This window comes from Rhinolophus sinicus, chromosome 13 (assembly GCF_057876585.1).
Source record: "Rhinolophus sinicus isolate RSI-liver-muscle chromosome 13, RSI-T2T, whole genome shotgun sequence".
Classification (NCBI taxonomy): domain Eukaryota; kingdom Metazoa; phylum Chordata; class Mammalia; order Chiroptera; family Rhinolophidae; genus Rhinolophus; species Rhinolophus sinicus.
In genome coordinates this window covers 58,441,527-58,460,522 of record NC_142513.1, presented here as the reverse complement: position 1 = coordinate 58,460,522, position 18,996 = coordinate 58,441,527, and the positions used below count along the sequence as shown (strand labels likewise).

At 47.0% G+C, this 18,996-nt stretch overlaps 1 protein-coding gene across 9 annotated transcripts in view; it reads left to right on the top strand.

The window, feature by feature from the left end:
• The window catches only part of DET1 (DET1 partner of COP1 E3 ubiquitin ligase), an 84,013-nt gene that overhangs the window by 19,106 nt on the left and 45,911 nt on the right, over positions 1 to 18,996 (top strand). For 4 of the 9 annotated variants that reach the window (XM_074317472.2, XM_019726724.3, XM_019726728.3 and 1 more), the window contains exon 1: positions 16,515 to 16,773. The exons of 1 other annotated variant lie outside the window; for it this stretch is intronic. In XM_074317472.2, the coding sequence (XP_074173573.2) occupies positions 16,733 to 16,773 (41 nt within the window). In that variant the 5' untranslated portion in view covers positions 16,515 to 16,732. 4 more of the 9 variants (XM_019726725.3, XM_019726727.3, XM_074317470.2 and 1 more) reach the window with 4 other exon arrangements.

The following is an 18,996-nucleotide window of genomic DNA, read 5'->3' as shown; positions in this document are numbered from 1 at the left end:
CCAGAGGTGCCTCCCTCTTCCCAGGCTCCCTCACCGCCTTCCCTCCTCTTGGTGACTTTGGCGGCGGGCATGGCCCCTTTGGCAGATGCCCAGCCCGGCTGCCCCCTTCTCCGAAGCAGCCCCAGGCTTAAACTCGTGAATCTCAGCTCAGTAGGCAGCGCCTCCAATCCTAAGCCCTTGACCTGGGCAGGGGACCCTGGTCTGGACTTTACCTGGCATGGGGGCGCCACGGCCCCGGAAGGAAGACCGCTGTGCTCCACTTCTTTCTGGGAAAGCTCCCTCACCATTCACCACCAGCTCATCGCGTCTCCCCCAAGAGCTGCAGAATAGGGGCGGGGAGCCGGGGAGAGAGGGTTGGGGATTGAGGAAGGTATTTTGTGAAGCATCATTTGAATACTTGCCTCTCTCGGGCGCCTGTTCTGTGCGGAGTGGTGGCCGCGCTGCCAGGGCGCGGGAGGCGGGTGCAGACACCGGCGTGATCCTCCCGGAACAAACATAGTCGCCGTGGCTGCTGGTCCAGGGAGAACAGCTGCTTTAAAGCCCAGACCAACTCACAGGTGGCCAATCAGGGCCACGGACGTCCATGACGTCATCCAGAAGGGAAGTGGGGGGTGTCACTGGGCTTCACAGCCAAGTCCCCTGTGGCCATGGCAACAGGTCTGAGAGGTCCGCGGGCTGGCAGCTAGCCGCCTTTTCTCTTTCCTGCCGCGTGGTCGGGCCTGGGACCTCGAGTTCCTCTGGGGTAGAAGCTTGAGTAAATTCGGCCTTAGTGCTGTCTTGACCGCAAGGGAGGAGGCCCTAGAGCTAGTCCCGGCTCCATCTCTGTGCCCCATCCTTGGGCTGAGCGGGGCAGGAGAGGGGCTGCCTGCTCCCCTCCCCCAGACTCCCACAGGGTGAGCACGCAGGAACCTTATATCCACAGGGAGTTTTAAAAAAATTTTTGTAGTTCCCCTTCCTTGCCCATCACGCGACAGGAGAGAGAAAATTTAAACCTGTACTTTATGTCATATACACACATTTACTCAAAATGGATCAAAGATCGAAATGTAAGAGCTAACACTACAAATCTCTTAAAAGAAAACATAGGGGTGAATCTTTGTGAAATTGAGTCAGGCAAAGTTTCTAAAATATGACGCAAAAGACAAGCAGCCCAAGGAAAAAAACACAGGTAAATTGAACTTAATCAAAATTTTAAAACTTTGTGTTTCAAAGGACACTACCAAGAAAATGAAAACACAAACAACAACAAACAACAAGACAACCCACAGGATGAGAGAAAATATTTGCAAAGAAAGGCTTAGAATCCTTAACAGAACTTTTGGAACTCAACAATTAAAAGAACCAAATTTAAAAATGGGCAGAGGATTTGATTATATAGTTTTCCAAGAAAGGTATCCAAATAGCCAACAAGCACACGAAAAGATGTTCAATATCGTTAGTCACCAGGGAAATGCAAGTCAAAGTCACCATGAGATACACCCACTAGGATGGCTATGATTTTAAAAGTGGGCAATAACAAGTGTGGGCAAGGATTTGGAGAAAGTGGAACCCTCATACATTCCTGGTAGGAAAGAAAAATGGTGCAGCTGCTTTGGAAAACAGTTTGGCCGTTCCTCAAAATGTTAACTAGAGCTACTACATGGCCCAATAATTCCACGCTTAGGTATATACCCGAGAGAATTGAAAACATAGGTTGACACAAAAAAGTGGTGCACACATGTTCCTAGCAGCATTATTCAGAACAGCCAAAAAACGGAAACAACCCAATGGTCCATCAGCTGATAAAAAAATAAACAAATGTGGTATATCCACATAATAGAATATTATTCAGCCATAAAGAGGACTAAAATACAATGGATGGACCTTGAAAATATGGCCCTAAGTGAAATAGGCCATTTGCAAAAGGCTTCATACTATATGAATCCATTTCTATGAAATTATTTTCAGGATAGGCAAATTTATAGAGACAAAGGGCAGATTGGTGGTTGCCAGGGACAAAATAGGGAATGGCTGCTAATGGGTGCAGGGTTTCTTTTTGGGGTGATGAAAATATTCTGGAATTAGATAGTGGTGATGGTTGCTTCACCTTGTGAACATACGAAAAACCACCTGCACAAGGTTGATTGAGGATAATTGATGTTCGACCTTGGGGAGCCCTTCAACGTCTGTGTCACAGGTTCTCTTTACTCAAATGGGGATGGCGCCCCTTCTTTTTCTACCTCCTAGGGTTTTGGTGAGTGAGCCTCAGATACATTCACACACAAGAGAGCACTTTGAAAATGATCGGTTTTGCTTAATGCTGATACTATTGTCACATAAAATGAAATGGCAAAAACAGAATGAGCTAAGAACAGCTCAACCTGAGGTTTACAACTAGAGCGCACACTAATTTTGAATTAGGTTATAGATAAAGAGAAGGTACTCAATTTCCCCAGGGTGTTCTAACCAGTACAGATAAAGGCTGCTTGCCCAGGGAGGCAGGTGAGATGGTCCTGGGCGTAACGGTGAGTATTAATCACTCCTTTGGCAGTTTACCTGACTATCCATCACAAGAGCCTTTTAGTGGAAAATGGCAGAGGTGGCAACGGAAGACAGCTTGTAGAAGTGATCAGTTAGTTTGTCACAGAGGCGAATCATTTGAGAGAGATTACAGATGAGTTCTTGGCATTCCTGGGACAGGAAGTCCTGCCAGGAAGACTTGTCTCTGAATAGCTCATCTTGTCCTGCCCTTGGGAGGGACACTGATGAGTTAATTCATACGCTCAGGAGATGCAGCTCTGGCTGACCCACTGCTTCTGAGCCTCTGTATTATGACTAAAATGATCTCAGCATTTCAGCTGGATGGGGAGAAACCAGTTTCCTGGGGGAGGGGAGAATCTCAATAAAATCATCGTTTTCTTATCATCAGGTAGAAATCTTGTGAAGTTCTCCAAGGACCTTGTTTTTATGGAATTATGTTCCATATCCCCTGCAGCCTGGCTAGGATTTCATTCTAAAATAACATTTCCTCTTGGTAACAAATGTCTTGTTGCTCCAGGCTCTGGGATCTCCATGATGTTCATGAGTTTCTGAGTCTAGGAGACCCAGGGGTGAAGTGTAAATTTGCTATTTATGTCAAATACTCTCTCTCTCTCTCTCTCTCTCTCTTTCTCGCTCTCGCTCTCTCGCTCTCACACACACACATTCTTAGTTCACCTACAAGATGAAGTGGGGGGACTCTTGCTGTGTTGTACATTCTATGGGTTTTGACAAATGTATAATGACATAGGTTTATCATTATAGTATTGTAAAGAATAGTTTCACTACCCCCCAAAATCCTCTCTGCTCAGCCTATTCATCCTTCCTTCCTCACAACACCTGGCAACAGCTCATCTTTTTTCATAGAGTATGTAGACCTTCCAGATTGGCTTCTTTTGCTTAGTAAGATGCTGAGTAATATTTAATGATCTGGACGGACCACAGTTTTATCATCCAGTCACTTACTGAAGGACATTTTGGTTGCTTCCAAGTTTTGGCAATTTTGAATAAAGCTGCTATAAACATCTGTGTGCAGGTTTTTGTGCAGATATAAGTTTTCAGATCAGTTGGGTAAATTAAGGTATTCTGTACCTTAATTTATATTTTTACTTAAAATACACCTTAGAGATAATTCCATATTAGTACATAAAGCATATCCTCATTAGAACTAATGGTGGCAGAACATTTCATTGTAAGGATTCCATTGTTTTCCACTATTTAATTAGTCCCCAGTTGATGGATATTTAGGTAGGTTTTTTGATCTCTCAGTGACGTGACAATGCATTATAGCTTCATATAGGTGCAAGTATTATTTGTAAGGTCAATTCCTGGAGGTGGAAATGCTAGGTAGAGGGCATGTGCATTGATAATTTCCACAGATATTAATAAATTATCTCCATATCAAGCCTTTATCAATTTGCACTCCCATTAGCAATATATGAGAGAGCCCCTTTTTCCACACCCTTATTAATATAATCCATCATCAAATGATTTTATCTTTGCCAAACTCATAGGTGAAAACTCGTATCTCAATGTAGTATTTTTAAGTAAATGTTGTTGACATTTAACATACTTGCAACAATGTGTACAAATCATTCAGTATACAGCTCCATTCATTTTTCACAAAGTGAATTCATCCACTTAATAAGGTTCAAAATCAAGACATAGAATCTCACCAGCCCAGCTTCCTACCCTCAAGGTAACCAGCACCCTTACTTTTAACATCTTCAATTAGTTTGGCCTGTTTTTGAACTTGATGCAAATGTAATCATCCAGTGTGTCTTCTTCTTTAACTCAACATCTCGGTGTAATCTTATTTTGCATTTAATCTTATTATAAGTTACAATGGACTATCACATTGTATGTTTTAAGAGTCATTTCTTAAATTTCCTTTTCTGTGACCTCTGGGTTCATATTATTTGGCCAGGCTTTTCTTCCGCTGTTGCATTTATTCTTATTGGTTTATAGGAGATCTTTATATATTGGGAAACTTTCCCTTTGTCTGTAATGTAAGTTACAAATATTTTTTTCCCCAGTTGATAATTTGCTTTTGGTGGGTTTTGTCCCATGGAATTTTTTTTATTCTTAGGTGATTGAATGTATTAGTCTTTTGGGGTTTCTGAGGTTTGTGTCAGATTTAGAAATGCTTTTCCCATGCCAAGATTTTTTTAAATTACCCATAATTTGTCTAGTTTTTGTTTACATTTAAATCTTCAAACCAATTGGTTGCCTCTCATTTCTAAATAAATTGTAATTTGATTCTTTTTTTTAACTGAAGACTTATTTCGAAGGATATTTTAATTCTTTTTATAGGCAGGTAATATTTTGGTTATTATTTTAAAATTAACTTTGAATAGTATTTCATTGTCTTCAGAGATTATGGACTCTTTAGAATTTTTGAGTTTTAGAATTTGTCCAGTTTTCTTTTGTAGCCCAAGACAGGGTCTGTTTTTGAGACTGTTTTCTGTTCGCTGTGTGTGTGCACATAATTTTATTGGATTTTGTGTGTATATATGTGTGTATATACATACATATTTACATATGCAATATACATTTATATATAATGAAGTTTAATTATGTTATCAAATTTTTTGTTTTTACCTAATATCTGGTAGATACTGTCAAAACCTTCCACCACATGGATTTATTAATTTCGCCTTGCTTTTCTATCCATTTTACTCTGTGTATTTCAAAGCCATGCTGTTAAGTGCGTATGGAATCGTGATTTTTATTTACATTAATTTTATACACAAATTAATACACATGAATTCTCATTGTTAAAATGCAAACAATACAGAAGTATAAGCGTTACATACATTCAGACAACAATGATATGCCATTTCCCCAACAGACTGGGACAAATTTTAAAGATCGGTAACATTCTGTGATGGCCAGTGTGTCTATGTTCATTATTGTTGGTGAAAGTGTAACTAGGAAACGTTATTAGAGCATCGCCTGGCATGTGGTAAAGGTACCATAAATGTGGCCTCTTATTATAAGTGATATTACTGGGTGTGACATTTTAAAATTTGGTAGCTATGACCAAATTGTCCCTCTAACAAGTTCTGATTGCTTAATGTTAAAGCCATGCCACTCTGAGTTCCCATCCATCCACCGGGTGAGGGAAATGCAATCGAAGGCGTGGTAGCCTCTCCTGTCTATCAGGGTTGTGGGAGATTTCAAGACAGCTGGAGCAATGGGGGCCCTCGCCAGCCAGGCCTTTCTTGCACCTCTCAGTGGAGCAGAGACTCATATTCAATAGCTGCTAACTAGGCTCTCTGGCCCTGGCCTCTCTCAGAGTTTGCCTTTCCTGTAGGATCATCAAGGTTGCCTGGCAACCATCAGCAGGTCGGCCTCTCACATGGTTTCCTTAAAGAAAATGGCAAAGCTCTCTATCCTGTCTCAGGCCAAACGAGGCCTAATTAGCGTGAACCAGGAATCAATCATAGAGGGGGTTGGGAGCGTGGATGGTGAAAAGGGTGTGAAGAGCACAGAGGAGGGTCTGGAATGGGCTCTTGGGAGCCCTATGAACATAGCCACCATTGCTTCATTTTACTCCTTACCCCCTTCAGAATGGAACCCTGGGCAGAGCATAGCAAGGATGGAACTTTTTAGGCTTGTGTCTGAGCAACGGTTGAAGGAACTGGGGATCTTTAATCTGGAGAAGGCTCTTTTCGAGGGTGGAGACATGGTTGTCTTTAAATATTTGGAGGCTGAGCGTGTTGGGAAGGGATTAGGCGGGTTCTAGTTGGCAGGAGAGAGAAGTAACTGTGGACCCATCAGGAGGCAGTGGTTTTGAAAACTGTCGGTGGTTCATAGAGGAAAGGGTTTGTCTTGGGACGGTGGTGAATTCCACACAGCACAGGTATACAGGTTGGGGAAGGATGTACTCAGGTGGGCACTGATGCCTTTCACGTGTCCGTCCACATGTGTGACACTTCACCTTGGACAGGTCTGCGTTCCTGAGTGGACAGAGTAGCTTGTATTGGGCACTGAGTCTGCCCCACCCATATCCGGGGTCCTGAGAACTGGCCCCGCTCGTCTCCACTGGCAAGTGCTGGGTAGGTGTTTGATGTTCTCTTCACTCACCTGAAGCCCAGTCCCAGGTCCCCTGAACCGACAGGTAGCATTGGGGCCATGGCTGGTGTGGATGGGCTACTGCCGGGGGCACTGGTTTCAGAGTGGGGATTGGGGTGGTCTCGTGGGATGGACAGTGGAAAGGATGGACCCACTCTTACGGGAACAGGCGACAGGTCAAGAGTGGTAAGCAGGACTTTTGCAGTTGAAATAGGGACCCGGAAAATCTTGGGGTGCATGAGAGGAGGTGGAAAGTGAGGAGCTGGTGTCAAGTCACATCGAAGTTCATTTCAGATGTTGGGTGTGTCAAGCCAAGGTCAGGACAGGTAAACAGGAAGAGCAGGCTCCTGAGGGACCAGCTTTTCACAGTGACCAGCGCTGGCATTTAGTGTGTATCTACGATGTGCCAGCTGCTTTCCATGTCATCATCTTTAATCCTTGCCACAACCCATAAAGCAAGGACTATTATCCCCACTTTACAGGTGAGGAAACTGAGGCACAGAGATGCCAGTGACGTGCCCAGAGTGACTAAGGAAACAGCGGAGTCAATATTCAAATATGGAACTCTTCAAATTCTACCTCTTTCTGCCTTGCTGCCACTCCCCACCCTCACCCCTACCTCCCCACCCCCCACCCCCCACCCCCACCCCTGCCCCAGCAGGCAGGGATCCAGCTATGGTTGTGCACACACAGCCAGGGCCCTTCGTTATGGGGTGGGGTGTTAAACCCAAGAGCTTAGCATCGCTCGGTTGTCTTTCTTTCTTTCTTTCTTTCTTTCTTTCTTTCTTCTTTTTTTTAGTTGATTTTTAAAAGTTTCAAATTTATAAGTAGAGGGAGAGTATATAGAGAGCACAGTGGTATATACAGGACACGAGTGTACAGCTAAGTGACGTTTTACACATCCCACACCTGTACAGTAACCACCCAGGCCAGGATACAGACTATTTCCAGCAGTCCCAATTGTGTTTTTCTTAACACCAGTCAGAACTCGATGGCAACAGCTGCATATATACATTAATGGGTCATAAGCCGCTACAGAGAGTCTACCTAACAAGATTTGCTAACATAGGTACTATGTTTTCGCCGCACATGCTATGGTTTCCAGAGCCCAGCCCGGGAGGGGTGAAGTGATCACAGCAGATAAGCTCGTGAAGCCCAGTGTCTGACATGATTAATAGTCCCCGGGCTGCCGCCCGCTTCAGTCTGATATGGACAGAGGGCAGCCTTGTTTAAACTCTTCCTGTTCCAGCCCCCCGACGCCACGGCTGTTATCTCAGCGAGGCCAGAATCCAGCTGTGTTTAAACTACCCCCACCCATGCACCCGTCCTCACTAGAGACCCATCTCTTAACAAAGTCAAAGAAATATTTCTGAGTCTTACCTGGGAACATGGAAGGCTGCCTTACAGCCCTTGGCATCTGGGGGTTTTCGTGCTCGCTGGACCCCTGCAGCCCACTTGCTTCAAGGAGGTGGGTGAGGAGGTCTGGGTGGCCCTGTCTGGAGGATAAAAGTGCCAGATGGCGGGGCAGGTGTTCCGGCTGACTTAACAACCTTATCAGATGCCCTGAGGGGCCCAGCCCCCAGCGGACAGTAATGTTTTATGAAGGTGGCAGGGGAAGGTGTCCCCACTCCTCTCTTCCCCTCTCCCTCCTCCCTTAAACCTGCCCCACGTTAGAAGACCGTCCGGTGGTTCTTAGCTGCTGTCACTTTTTCCTCATTGTACCTGGCCAGGTCTCTAGAAGGACCTTGGCTGTGTCTCGAGCTTGCCATTGATGAACCAGCAGGGGAGTGGGCTGTGACAAAGCCCCCTGGCTGGCCGATTCCTGCTGGGGTGAAGTGTGACTGATCTTACTGCCGTCACCCTGGAGGCTTTCGCATCCCCAGACACCTACACTCCAAATGCTCTGGCCTCCTGCACTGGGCCTGGGCTTCCAGTGTTTGTCTTGGGGTGGAGGGAGAAGAGAGTGACTCTGGTGGCTTCACCCGTGAAGGGGGGGGGGCAAACTTCACATCCAGCCACTGTGGCTATTGGTTACACATCCCACATAGCAACTTCCAAGTCCAAATGCCCAGCCCAGCCATCTTGGGACAAAGCCCAGCTTTGTTAGGACTATACCGAAAAGGATGCCATTTTCCTATTTCAGCCACTGGGGAGTCCCCAGGGCCACAATCCTTCCCAGCACTCTGCTCCTAGGAAAGACAGAAAGGAATCTGCAGGTCAGAGTGGCTCCCTGAACACAAGTGTTTTCCTCCTGCCCTCTCAAAATCCCATGGAGTATAGAAGGAAATAGATCCCTAGTGTTGAGGAAAACAGGAAGAGGGATCCACAGTGGATTAAGTGATGAACACATTCCGGGAAGACAGACAGGAAGTAATGGGTCGTACTGGGCTGAATGCTCTCAACGCGGCTGAGGACTCAGTTGTCACGTTCCCAGAAAAGCTCCAAATTCAGAGTCTGAAAAGAGCGCCAGCTGCTGGGCATTCATTCCAGGAAGAGGTGGGAGAGCTTGTCTGGGGACAGACCCCTGGGGCTCCTGCTGTACCCCATGGAGCAGTGTCTCTCAAACTCCACTCTACTTTAGAAAATGCTGACATATCTCAATGCCCAGGCCACACCCAGACCAATTACATCAGAATACCCGAGAATGGAACCCAGGATTCAGGATTTCTAAAGCTCCCCAGTTACATTCATTGGGCAGCCCAGGTTGAGAACCACTGGTCTAGAGGACATTCTTCTTTCGGGGTTAGGGCAGGGGTTGAATCAGCCTGTTTCCTGCGTGCTGCCCTTAGGAGCTGGTCAGTAGGTGGGCCTCCCTGGATCCGCCCCCTGACATGGGCCTTCAGCACCTGGAAGGATGGCCCAGCCTCTGGCACCACTCACGTCCCTGTCTTCCTGTCGCCACCCTCCCTGCCCATCCCCACAGCTCCTGGAGTGATTTTCCTAAGGATCAATGCTAATTGTGTCACACCCGCACCTTCTCCCTACAGACCTAGTACTGGCCATGGAGACACTTCAGAAATATCCCCATGCTTTTCTTTCTAAGCAAATTTCCTCCCCCAGCCCTATACTGTAGTCAAACTGAGGACAGGGGCTCATCTTGATTTCCTATCCCTTCGCCGTGTCCCCCACCCCCAGTGTCTCGCCAGGTGACCTGGGCATAACAGATACTCACACAAAGGGCTCCTCGAGCCGAATTGAGCTTAGCAGAGTGCAGTGTCTCTGGGCTGTAGAATGAAAGAAACATCATTTGTCCTCGCTGAATGCTCTGGCCACGGATGGCATTGTTCTGAGGGAAAAGCAGCTTGAAAACTCAGCATTTTTCTCAACCTACCATTTGCTGTTACTTGTGTTTTATTTTGAATACTTTTTAAAACTGAGGTGTAATTGACATACACGTTACGTTAGTTTCAGGTATACAACACGATTTGCTATTTGAATATATTGCAAAACAATCGCTACGATAAGTCTAGTTAACATCTGTCACCATACATAGTTATAGAATTTTTGTGTGTGTGATAAGAACTTTTAAGAGTTACTCTCTTAGCAACTTTGTACGAACTATAGTTACCATGTTGCATATTACATCCCCAGGACTTATTTTATAACTGGAAATTTGTACCTTTTGATGCCTGCCCTTCACCCATTTTGCCTCTTCCCCGCTTCCCTGCCTCTGGCAACCACCACTCTATTCTCTGTATCTATGAGCTTGGTTTCTTTTCCTCCCCTCCCGCCCCCAACACACACATTTAAGTGAGATCATACAGTATTTGTCTTTCTCTGTCTGGCTCATTTCACTTAGCATAATGCCCTCAAGGTCCACCCATGGTAAGATTTCACTCTTTGTTATGGCTGAATAATATTCCTCTGTGTGTGTGTGTGTGTGTGTGTGTGTGTGTGTGTGTGTGTGTGTACACCACATTTTCTTTATCCATTCACGCGTGATGGACTCAGGTTGCTTTCATGTCCTGGCTATTATAAATAATGCTGTAATGAACATGAGAGTGCGATGAAATACTTTAAGTACCTGTATTGATTTTGCTGAACATTAAAATAAAACATGCTCATTATAAATTTTTTTTTAAAAAAAGCAATGTATATACAGTAGAAAGCGAATCTCTTCCTGTTTATTCCTCCGGGGAACAACCACTGTCAACAGATCAATGTATGAACTTGCTGACTTTTTATTCCTCATGTAAACTTTTTCCCCCTTAAAATGGGCCTGCACGCTTTAGCTGTAACATTTTTTAGTGTGTGAAAATAATGTGAAAAATGTAAATCGTAGGAACAATTCATGAAGAAAAATGTGAACAAAAGAAATATCACCCAGGACCTTCTAACCAAGCAAAACCATTTTGTCACATTCCCTTCCAGCCATTGTTCTTCCCATATGTTTTTGTCGAAACATTTTAGACTTGGTGTGGATACAATTTGGGACCTACTTTGACATTTATTTCATCATAAACTTATAAAATATTATGACTTAGTGGTCATCACCATTAACTTTAAAGAATGCTTGGTATACCTTGAGGGGCGGTACGGGGTTCCTTAGCTAGTCCGCGGCTGTGAGACATTTTGGTTGTAATGAACATTTTGTTGTGGATGGGTCCATTGCCCTGAGATTTATAATTTTAATTCCTGGTCAGAGTGATGGCACTGTCCTCCAAATTGCTGAACGTGGTTCTACCGTTTCAGCAAACTTCAAAAACTGCCTCCCAAAGTGAAATGCATTTTCTAGAAGGCATCTCTCGTCTTGTGCTTTCCCACCTGCTGTCCCCTTTTGCTGTCACCCCACGGCCATGCCCCAGACGGAATTAGAGAGCACGTCTTCTTGAAAACCTTCTCTCCCTAAGGAGCACCTGGGCTAGCTGTCATCTGCTGTGTCCACCTGGCTCTGTGCTTCCATAACCAGAATTTGCTGCACCCCATTCTCTGTTTTACAGTGTGAGTTACTCAACACGGAATCCTCAGTGGGTGAAACGGAGGACAGTGGGGAGAAAGGGGAGAAGGGGGTGCCCTGTTTCTCTCCCACGGATTGCTCCCGGCCCCTCCCAGGCTCTCTGGTGGCCTGTGGCCCACAGGAGGGCCATCCTAGCTTAGCCACCCGTTGGCCTCCTGCCCGCAGAGGAGGTCCCAGCTGCACAGTTCTTGGGCTCCCAGACCCCAGGCATGGGGCAATGAATGGAAGGAGGCCTGTGCTTTGGGTGGCCAGGCCACCCCCACTCCTCCAGCTGTCCCGGCTGCCCCCATCACAGGGCAGCATGAGGGCAGGGCCAGGAAGGACTGTTTGTTCAGTCATCGTGACAGAGGGGCGATTACTGGCCCTGGAGGAGATGGCTGGCTGTTCATCTCCACCGCCGGGCCTGGCCCTCCTCACCTGAGAGCTTTCCTAGGTCTTTATCGAATCTCTGTGTCTCGCAATTACCTCTCATTTCATTGCCTTCATGGGAGGAAGAGTGCTTTTCCCTGCAGCTAAGATGTTTGTATGTTCCCTGGGCTTTGCCTCCTCGGCCCCCAGCCTCTTCCTTTGCATCCTTCTTCCTTATCCTGCCCCTGACAGTGGAAGGTGGACAGGACAGCCCTGAGACACGCAGGGAACCCCTGGTGAAGGGGACACTCCACAGGGCTCTGCTGTGGGGTCGCAGCAGCTGCTTCCATAGGAAAGAAGGTGCTGGTGTGCCCTCTGTTTCTTCCTCTCCTCCCTCCAAGCCCATACCAGGCACGTCTAGGAGCAGGAGAGCCCTACACTTCCGGTTTGGCTTAACTCATTCATTCATTCACTCATCCAGTGCATATTAGGCCGCTCATATGTGCGGGGCACGAGACAAGCAAAAACTACTGATTCAATGCAGATTTTATCCTCAGCCCAGTGCCCAGCTGAGGTGCGACCTAATTTTCAGAAACGGTCGCTGCCTTTGAGAAGTTTCACATCTACTTGGGCACGGTGGCAGTCATTGATTGGATCCCTAATTGGATCTAGCACTGTTTGAGGTAATATGTCATCCCTGATTTAGAGATGAGAAATGTGAGCCTCCGAGTCTTGTGCCTTCTCTCCTGTCACCACCCACCTTACCCTCTGTGCGTCAGGAGCACCACACTGCTCTGTGCTGTTTCGCGTCTCATGCCTTTGTCCGTGTGGGCCCTACTTCCTGGGACACTGTCCCATTTTATCCTTCAGCATCTTCCGTAGCATCTCTTCTCGGAGTGTTGGGTTAAGTGCCCATCCGCCCCACCTGGCACATACCTCCAACTGAGTGCTCACCGCGTCAGATAGAAATTAGCTGTTTGTGAGTGTCTTTCCAAAGAGGCTGCAGGCTTCTCTGAGGCAGGAATCGTGACTTATTCACCTTGGCTCTGGCACATGAGCCGGTGTTCAAAAAAGACTGGCTGAACAGGGCAGATAGGTGAAGAAACTTGTCTGAAGTGGCACTGTTAGCACAGGGCAGAAAGGAGATTTGAATCATGGTTGCTGCTACCATAAGGCACCTTTGTGTGAATTAGGGCCAGGCTCCCTCCGTTAGTGGATTGACTGCAAAAAAGGCAAGTCCTCTGGGTGGACCAGTAGGAAACAAAAAAAGACACTCTTTCTCTGGCTGATGCAGCCCTTTGCCAGGGTCCCAGGGCTTGGCTGAGCCAGCAGGAACTAGATTGCAGCCCGACTCATGCTTCTGGGGCATGCCAGCTCAGGAGGAGCAAGGGATGGCCTGTTTAAACCCAAGTCAGTCTCATTCTAGAACCCAGACTTTCCTTCTCTGCTATGTGAGGGAGAGCAAATCTCCCTCAACATTCTCAAGCCAAGAGAAAGCTGTGGGGTGTGTGTGTGTGTGTGTGTGTGTGTGTGTGTGTGTGTGTGATTATTTTTGGCAAGAAATGGGTAAAAGGTAAAACAGTAAAAGCCCCAAATAGCTGCTGCCATGTTCTTCTTGATCCAAATCTGGAAGTTATCCTTTCCCCGGAAGCCAAGCGGAACAAAAATGGTTCCGTTGCTTGATCACTAAGTCATAGGTGCCAGAGGCAGTGGCAAGATTGTCTGAGAAAGACAGAAGGCTGCAGGATCATAGAAGAGAAAGAAAAACCACTCCTGGGGCAGGGAGCATTTAGCCAAGAGCGTGGAGGGAAGGCACCTCTTTAGACAGTTGGTACGAATTGGGGGTTGAAATCTGAAGGCTGCAGAACTGCAAGCAGAAACAGCCTTTCCTGCAAATAGCCATAAGGGCTTATTATGAAGAAGTGAGGCTTGTAAAAGCGAATATAGGGTGGGGGTCAAGTGAAACCGAGCCTCAGTTTCTGCACCTGTAAAGTGGGGAGAATAATACCTAACTCACAGTGTCATCCAGGGGATTAAATGAGATAATGTAGGCAGAATGATTGGCATAGGCTCTGGCATACAGTACGTTCATACTAAATGGTGATTGCAATGATTTTGATTCAAGGATGATGAGGGTGATGGAGATGGGATGGTGGTGGGATAATACTTAGGGCAAGACATGTCTGCTACAATGTAGAGGTGAAGAGTGCTGTCAGCCTCTTTTCGAAATGGAGAAAGAACAAGAGGCTCTCATGCGAGCAGAGTTGTTAAAAGCCTTGGCAGAAGAGTCACAGGAGGACTGGAGTGGAGAGAAAGCTCTCAAGTACTTCAGGTCTCTCCCTGTCACTCCATCATCCCACTTACTTGGGGACCTTGTGTCCATGGATGGGGACTCTTGAGAGGGACAAAGGAGGCAGGAGCATGGGGGTGCATTGGCGGCTCAGGACTCAGTGTTCTGCCCAGGGTGAGAGGACAGTGGGGGGAGTGGAAGGGAATTATACATTGGAACATCTGAGCAAGGCAGGCTGAAGAGCTGTGGAAATAAAGTGTGACATCTGGTGTGCTTGAACATTACCCGACCGAGGCCCTGCCCTGCGTGCATAAAAGACCGTTGTCAGCACTCAGCTCATCTTTACTGAGTGCCTCCGTGCCTGGCCCTGTGTAAGCCCTCAGGGCTCAATAGTTGCAAAACAGAAATGGTCCCCCTCCTTGTGGAGCTGACTTCCAGTGTAGCCCAATCCAAATTTTCTATTACTTTCTGAGCAAAAGCATTCAGTTACTTAGGCCAGATACCTTGGGACATTGTTGCCTCGTCCCTTTCTTTCTCTCACACTGTTTATCCAATCTGTTGGCAAATCCCGTTGACTCCAGCGTCAATGTATATTCCAAATCTGCCCACTTCTCACCACCTTCACCTATATCGCCACGATCGTCTCTGGCCTGGACTATTGCAGTAGCTCCTGGATGTTCTCTCAATAGTCCCCTCTCCTTGCGGCAGCCAGAGTGAACCTTCTAAAACGTACGTCAGAGTGAACCTTCTAAAACATACGTCAGTTTATGCTGCTCCTCTGCTCAAAGCCTTGGCTCTTGATTCCACTCTGAATTGAAGGCACAAACCAGGTAATAACAGATAGTGATGAGTGCTGTGAAGAAATAGCGTGATGACGGTGGAATGAGAGCCGTCAGGGAAGCCCTCTGAAGAGGTGACATTTGCTCTGAGACCCGGAGGCTGAGGCCGGAAAAGTGGGGGGCAGGCTGTCCAGAAATAGGGCAAAGCAAAGGCTTCGAGGGAGGAACCAGGTCGTAAGAGACTGAATGAGAGAACGTAAGTGAAAGACAAGTAAAGGTTATGGATTCATTCAGTGCGAGAAGCTTTTACTGTCTGTCCTGTGTGCCAGCAAACGTAGCAGGCACTGCGTTCAGAGAAAAGTACAATCCTGGGCTCAAAGCGCTCACTGTCGAGGAGGAGACAACAGAAAGCAGATTGTTTCTCGGCGGTGGAAACAGCGCATCTAATCGTGAGATGAAAAATACATTTCCATTCATATTTTTGCAAATGTGTCCAGGAGGCGCAGACCATTGTGGAGGTGGCCCGGTTGGAGCTCCAGGTGAATTTTTTCCTTCGCGGTCCCCGGGCCTCTGTGGCGTCGATTCCCCCTCCCGACACCAGGGTGCGCTGTAACGTCCCTTCGTGCCGGCTGGACGGCACCGCGCTCTCCCAGCGCCTCTTCTCGCTGCGCCGCACTTCCGGTCGTTAGCGGAAGTGGGGCCGGGTCCTGAAGCATGGCGGGGGCGGGGCCGGGGGAGGCGCACGCCGAGCCGGCCGGGGGGTCCCTCGCCCCGGCCCATTGAGCCCGGACCGACAGGTGAGGACTTCTCCTTCCTTGGCCCAGCCTCCAAGCCCGTCAGGCCCTCCCCGAGGCCGCCTCAGGTTACCGCCATGGGGCTGCCCCCTCCCCGCAGGACGCCGAAGCCCCGCGGCCCCCGCCCTCGCTCACTATTCTCTTCCCCTTGAGGCCCCGCCCCGGGCTTTCCTTTCCGGGGGCGCCCCCTGGGGGGGGGGAGGTGTCCGCCCCTCCGTCTCCCCTGCCCGTTTTGGAAGCTGTCACAAAGAATGGAGGGACACGTGCACCGGCCCCCATGGGGAAACCGGGACGCAGCCAGAGCCAGAGGACTTGCTTAGTCCCACGAACTGAGTTGTGGTCCGACTCAGCCAGGCTTGCTTTCGTTCCGTAAATAACGTGCCACACGCAGACTGAGGGGCCGGCCCCAGGGCCGGGCCCTGAGGAAACGGAGGTGACTTGGCGGCTATAGTCGTGGTGACTTCCTGCCTGGAGAGTGCAGTTTAGTGAGAAGTCCACCGTGAAGCACATACCCATGCAAGTAAACGTACACATTCAGATGGTGCCAGTCACGTTGGCGAAGACGCAAGAACCAGAATAGGAGGCCAGTGTGAGGTAGGGTGGTCCAAGAAGACTTCCTGAAAGAGGTGACCCTTCAGCTGCAACTCGAGCAATGATGGCAAGGGCCAGAGGAAATACGTCCCCGGCAGAGGGAACGGCCCTGGTGGAGACGCGAGTTGGCAAAGAACGTGCTTGGCATGAGGCAGGTCCGACGTTCAGGAAAGGACGCTTAAGATGTGTCAAGTACTGTGATTGGCCTACAAAATATAATGTCTGTGGAGCGGGCAGTTGCCCCCCGTCTGGTGCCATAGACATAAGTAACATGCAGAGACAAAGTGGCAAGTGTGCTAAGGGGTGTGATGGAGACGTATGGCTGGTATATTGGTGCTTTATCTCATGGGGAGGAGAAGGAAGACTTCTCTGAGAAGGCATGGTTAAGCTGTTACCTGAAACACGAGATAACCCAGCAAGGTGAGAAGAGCTTTTTTAGATTGAGGTTAACAGCAAGTGCCAAGGTTTGGAGGCAGGAGGTAGGACGTCTGTTGCAGAAATGGCTAAATGGGAAATGAGAGCTGAGCAACTGCTTGGTGTGTGAGGGCTTTTGATCCGATCACTGAGAGCAGTTGGAAGATACTGGACCTGTCTTCATCTGTGGCGGAAAGGAAGTGATCACGAAAGCATTTTTAAAAGATCACTGGCTGTTGAATGGATTGGAGGTAGACAGAGTGGATTTAGGGAGACCAGATAGGAAACTGTTGCAGTAACGTAGAAGTGAAGATAGAAAATTCTGGATAAGTGTGCTGGCAGGTCATGAGAGAAAGAAGTGGAGGATTAGAGGACTACTTAGGAGATAAAATCTCCAGAGTTTGGTGACCGATCAGGTATGACGGCCGAGGGAAATAGGTGTCAAGAAAGACGTGCCGTTCTGGTTCTTGCCAGTACATGAGTGGCCCTGCCATTCACTGGAAGAGGGAAAGTGGTAGAGGGCCAGCTTCTGGGACAGATACGTTCCTCTAACTCTTATCGTAGCTCCCACCCTGACTGGAGACTTTCATTACATGCTTTTTCTATGTTGTTTGAATTTTTGAGCATGTATTATTTTTATAATGAGAATACTGACAGAACAAAGGGAAAAAGACTTTTAGAATTCCACCATATCCCTCAGAAACATAACTGTGTGATAAAATTTTATATACCTATATATAGAGAGAGCATCCTAAGAGAAGTGTTAGGAAATTCAGTGAGAATTTCCTGTATAGTTTGGAGCTAATAGGCCTTCATTTCTGCCCACCCCATCCTTCCGCTCCCTCCGCTCCAGGGCTGGTTTCTTTACCTTACAGAAGACAAACCAGAGACTTTCAGATGGGACTATTCCAAATGTACACACATTTTCTTAGAATTAAGCATTTACTTTGCTTAAAATGATAGTGGTCTTTTCTAAGTTGAACAACTGTTGTATACTTTATCCGACTGGGATGGGATTAGATGAGGTCTAATGCTCATTCCTTCTCCCATTCCTGGGCCTTAATCTGCCTCTCTCATCCCATTCTGGTCTCCCCCCTCTTAGATTGGCAGAGGTGTCCTGCGCAGATATTGATTGAGGCAGTTATGTACATTACGTGGTATTTGAAAATGCTAACACCTTCATAGTGTGTTTTCTTAGGCTGTTTCAAAATAGGCACATAACAATGTCACTGCTAGAAGGAGTAGCCGCGTGAAATTCAATATCATATTTATTGTTCAGCTGTGGAGGCTATTGCCCACTTAATCATGCCAGGGTCCTTTGAGAAAACTCATGAGAGAGATTTCTTTTAAATGCTCCTACTGGAAAGAGCGGTGCTGCTTCCGAGCAGCTATTAAGTTTGTATCCTACTGGCAGTGCAAATTCCGTAACCATTTTCCTCTTTGCCTTGTGCACTGAGAAAGTTAGAACCAAATTAGAAGGTTGAAATTTCTGCAGATCCTCACGGTACGCATTTCTGTCCTGTCTTTGTTTTCTCTGTAAGGATTATTTGCTAATTTAAAAACATTCTAAATACAATACTTTAAAAATATGTGATCTTTAGAAAACAGTACAATCAATGCTGTTAGGTTGGTGCAAAAGTGATCGCGGTTTTTGCAGTTATTTTTAACCTTTTGAACCGCACTGTTGTACCAACTAATAGATGAAGAAAAAATAACACCCTCGGAGTTGTCAGTGTGTCCCCAACTCCCATCCTATTTTTTAACTTCCTCGGAGGTAACCACTATTCTGAATTTTATGTTTATAATTTCCTTGCTGTTCATAAATGTATATTTGTATCTTTAAACTAGAAATTGTTTGATGCGTGTGTAAAAGGAATCACGCTGTATATATTCTGCGGTTTGCTTTCTTCATCCATCATTGTGTTTTGAGATTCACCAGTGTTATGTATACCTTGTAGTGCATTCATTCATTGCTTCATAAGATTCCACTGCATGAATATGCCTGGCTACATTTATCTTGTCTGCTGTTGATAGACATTTGGAGTGTTGTCAGTGTCTGCTGTTGCTAACAGTCCTGGTACAGGCGTTCTTGTATACGGCTCATGTTATATGCGTGCATGTATTTCTCTAGATTAAGGTTTCCCAACCTTAGCGCTATTGACATTTTGGGCCAGATGTGATGGGCCGTCCTCTTCAGTGTAGGACGTTTGGCAGCACCCCTGGCTTCTA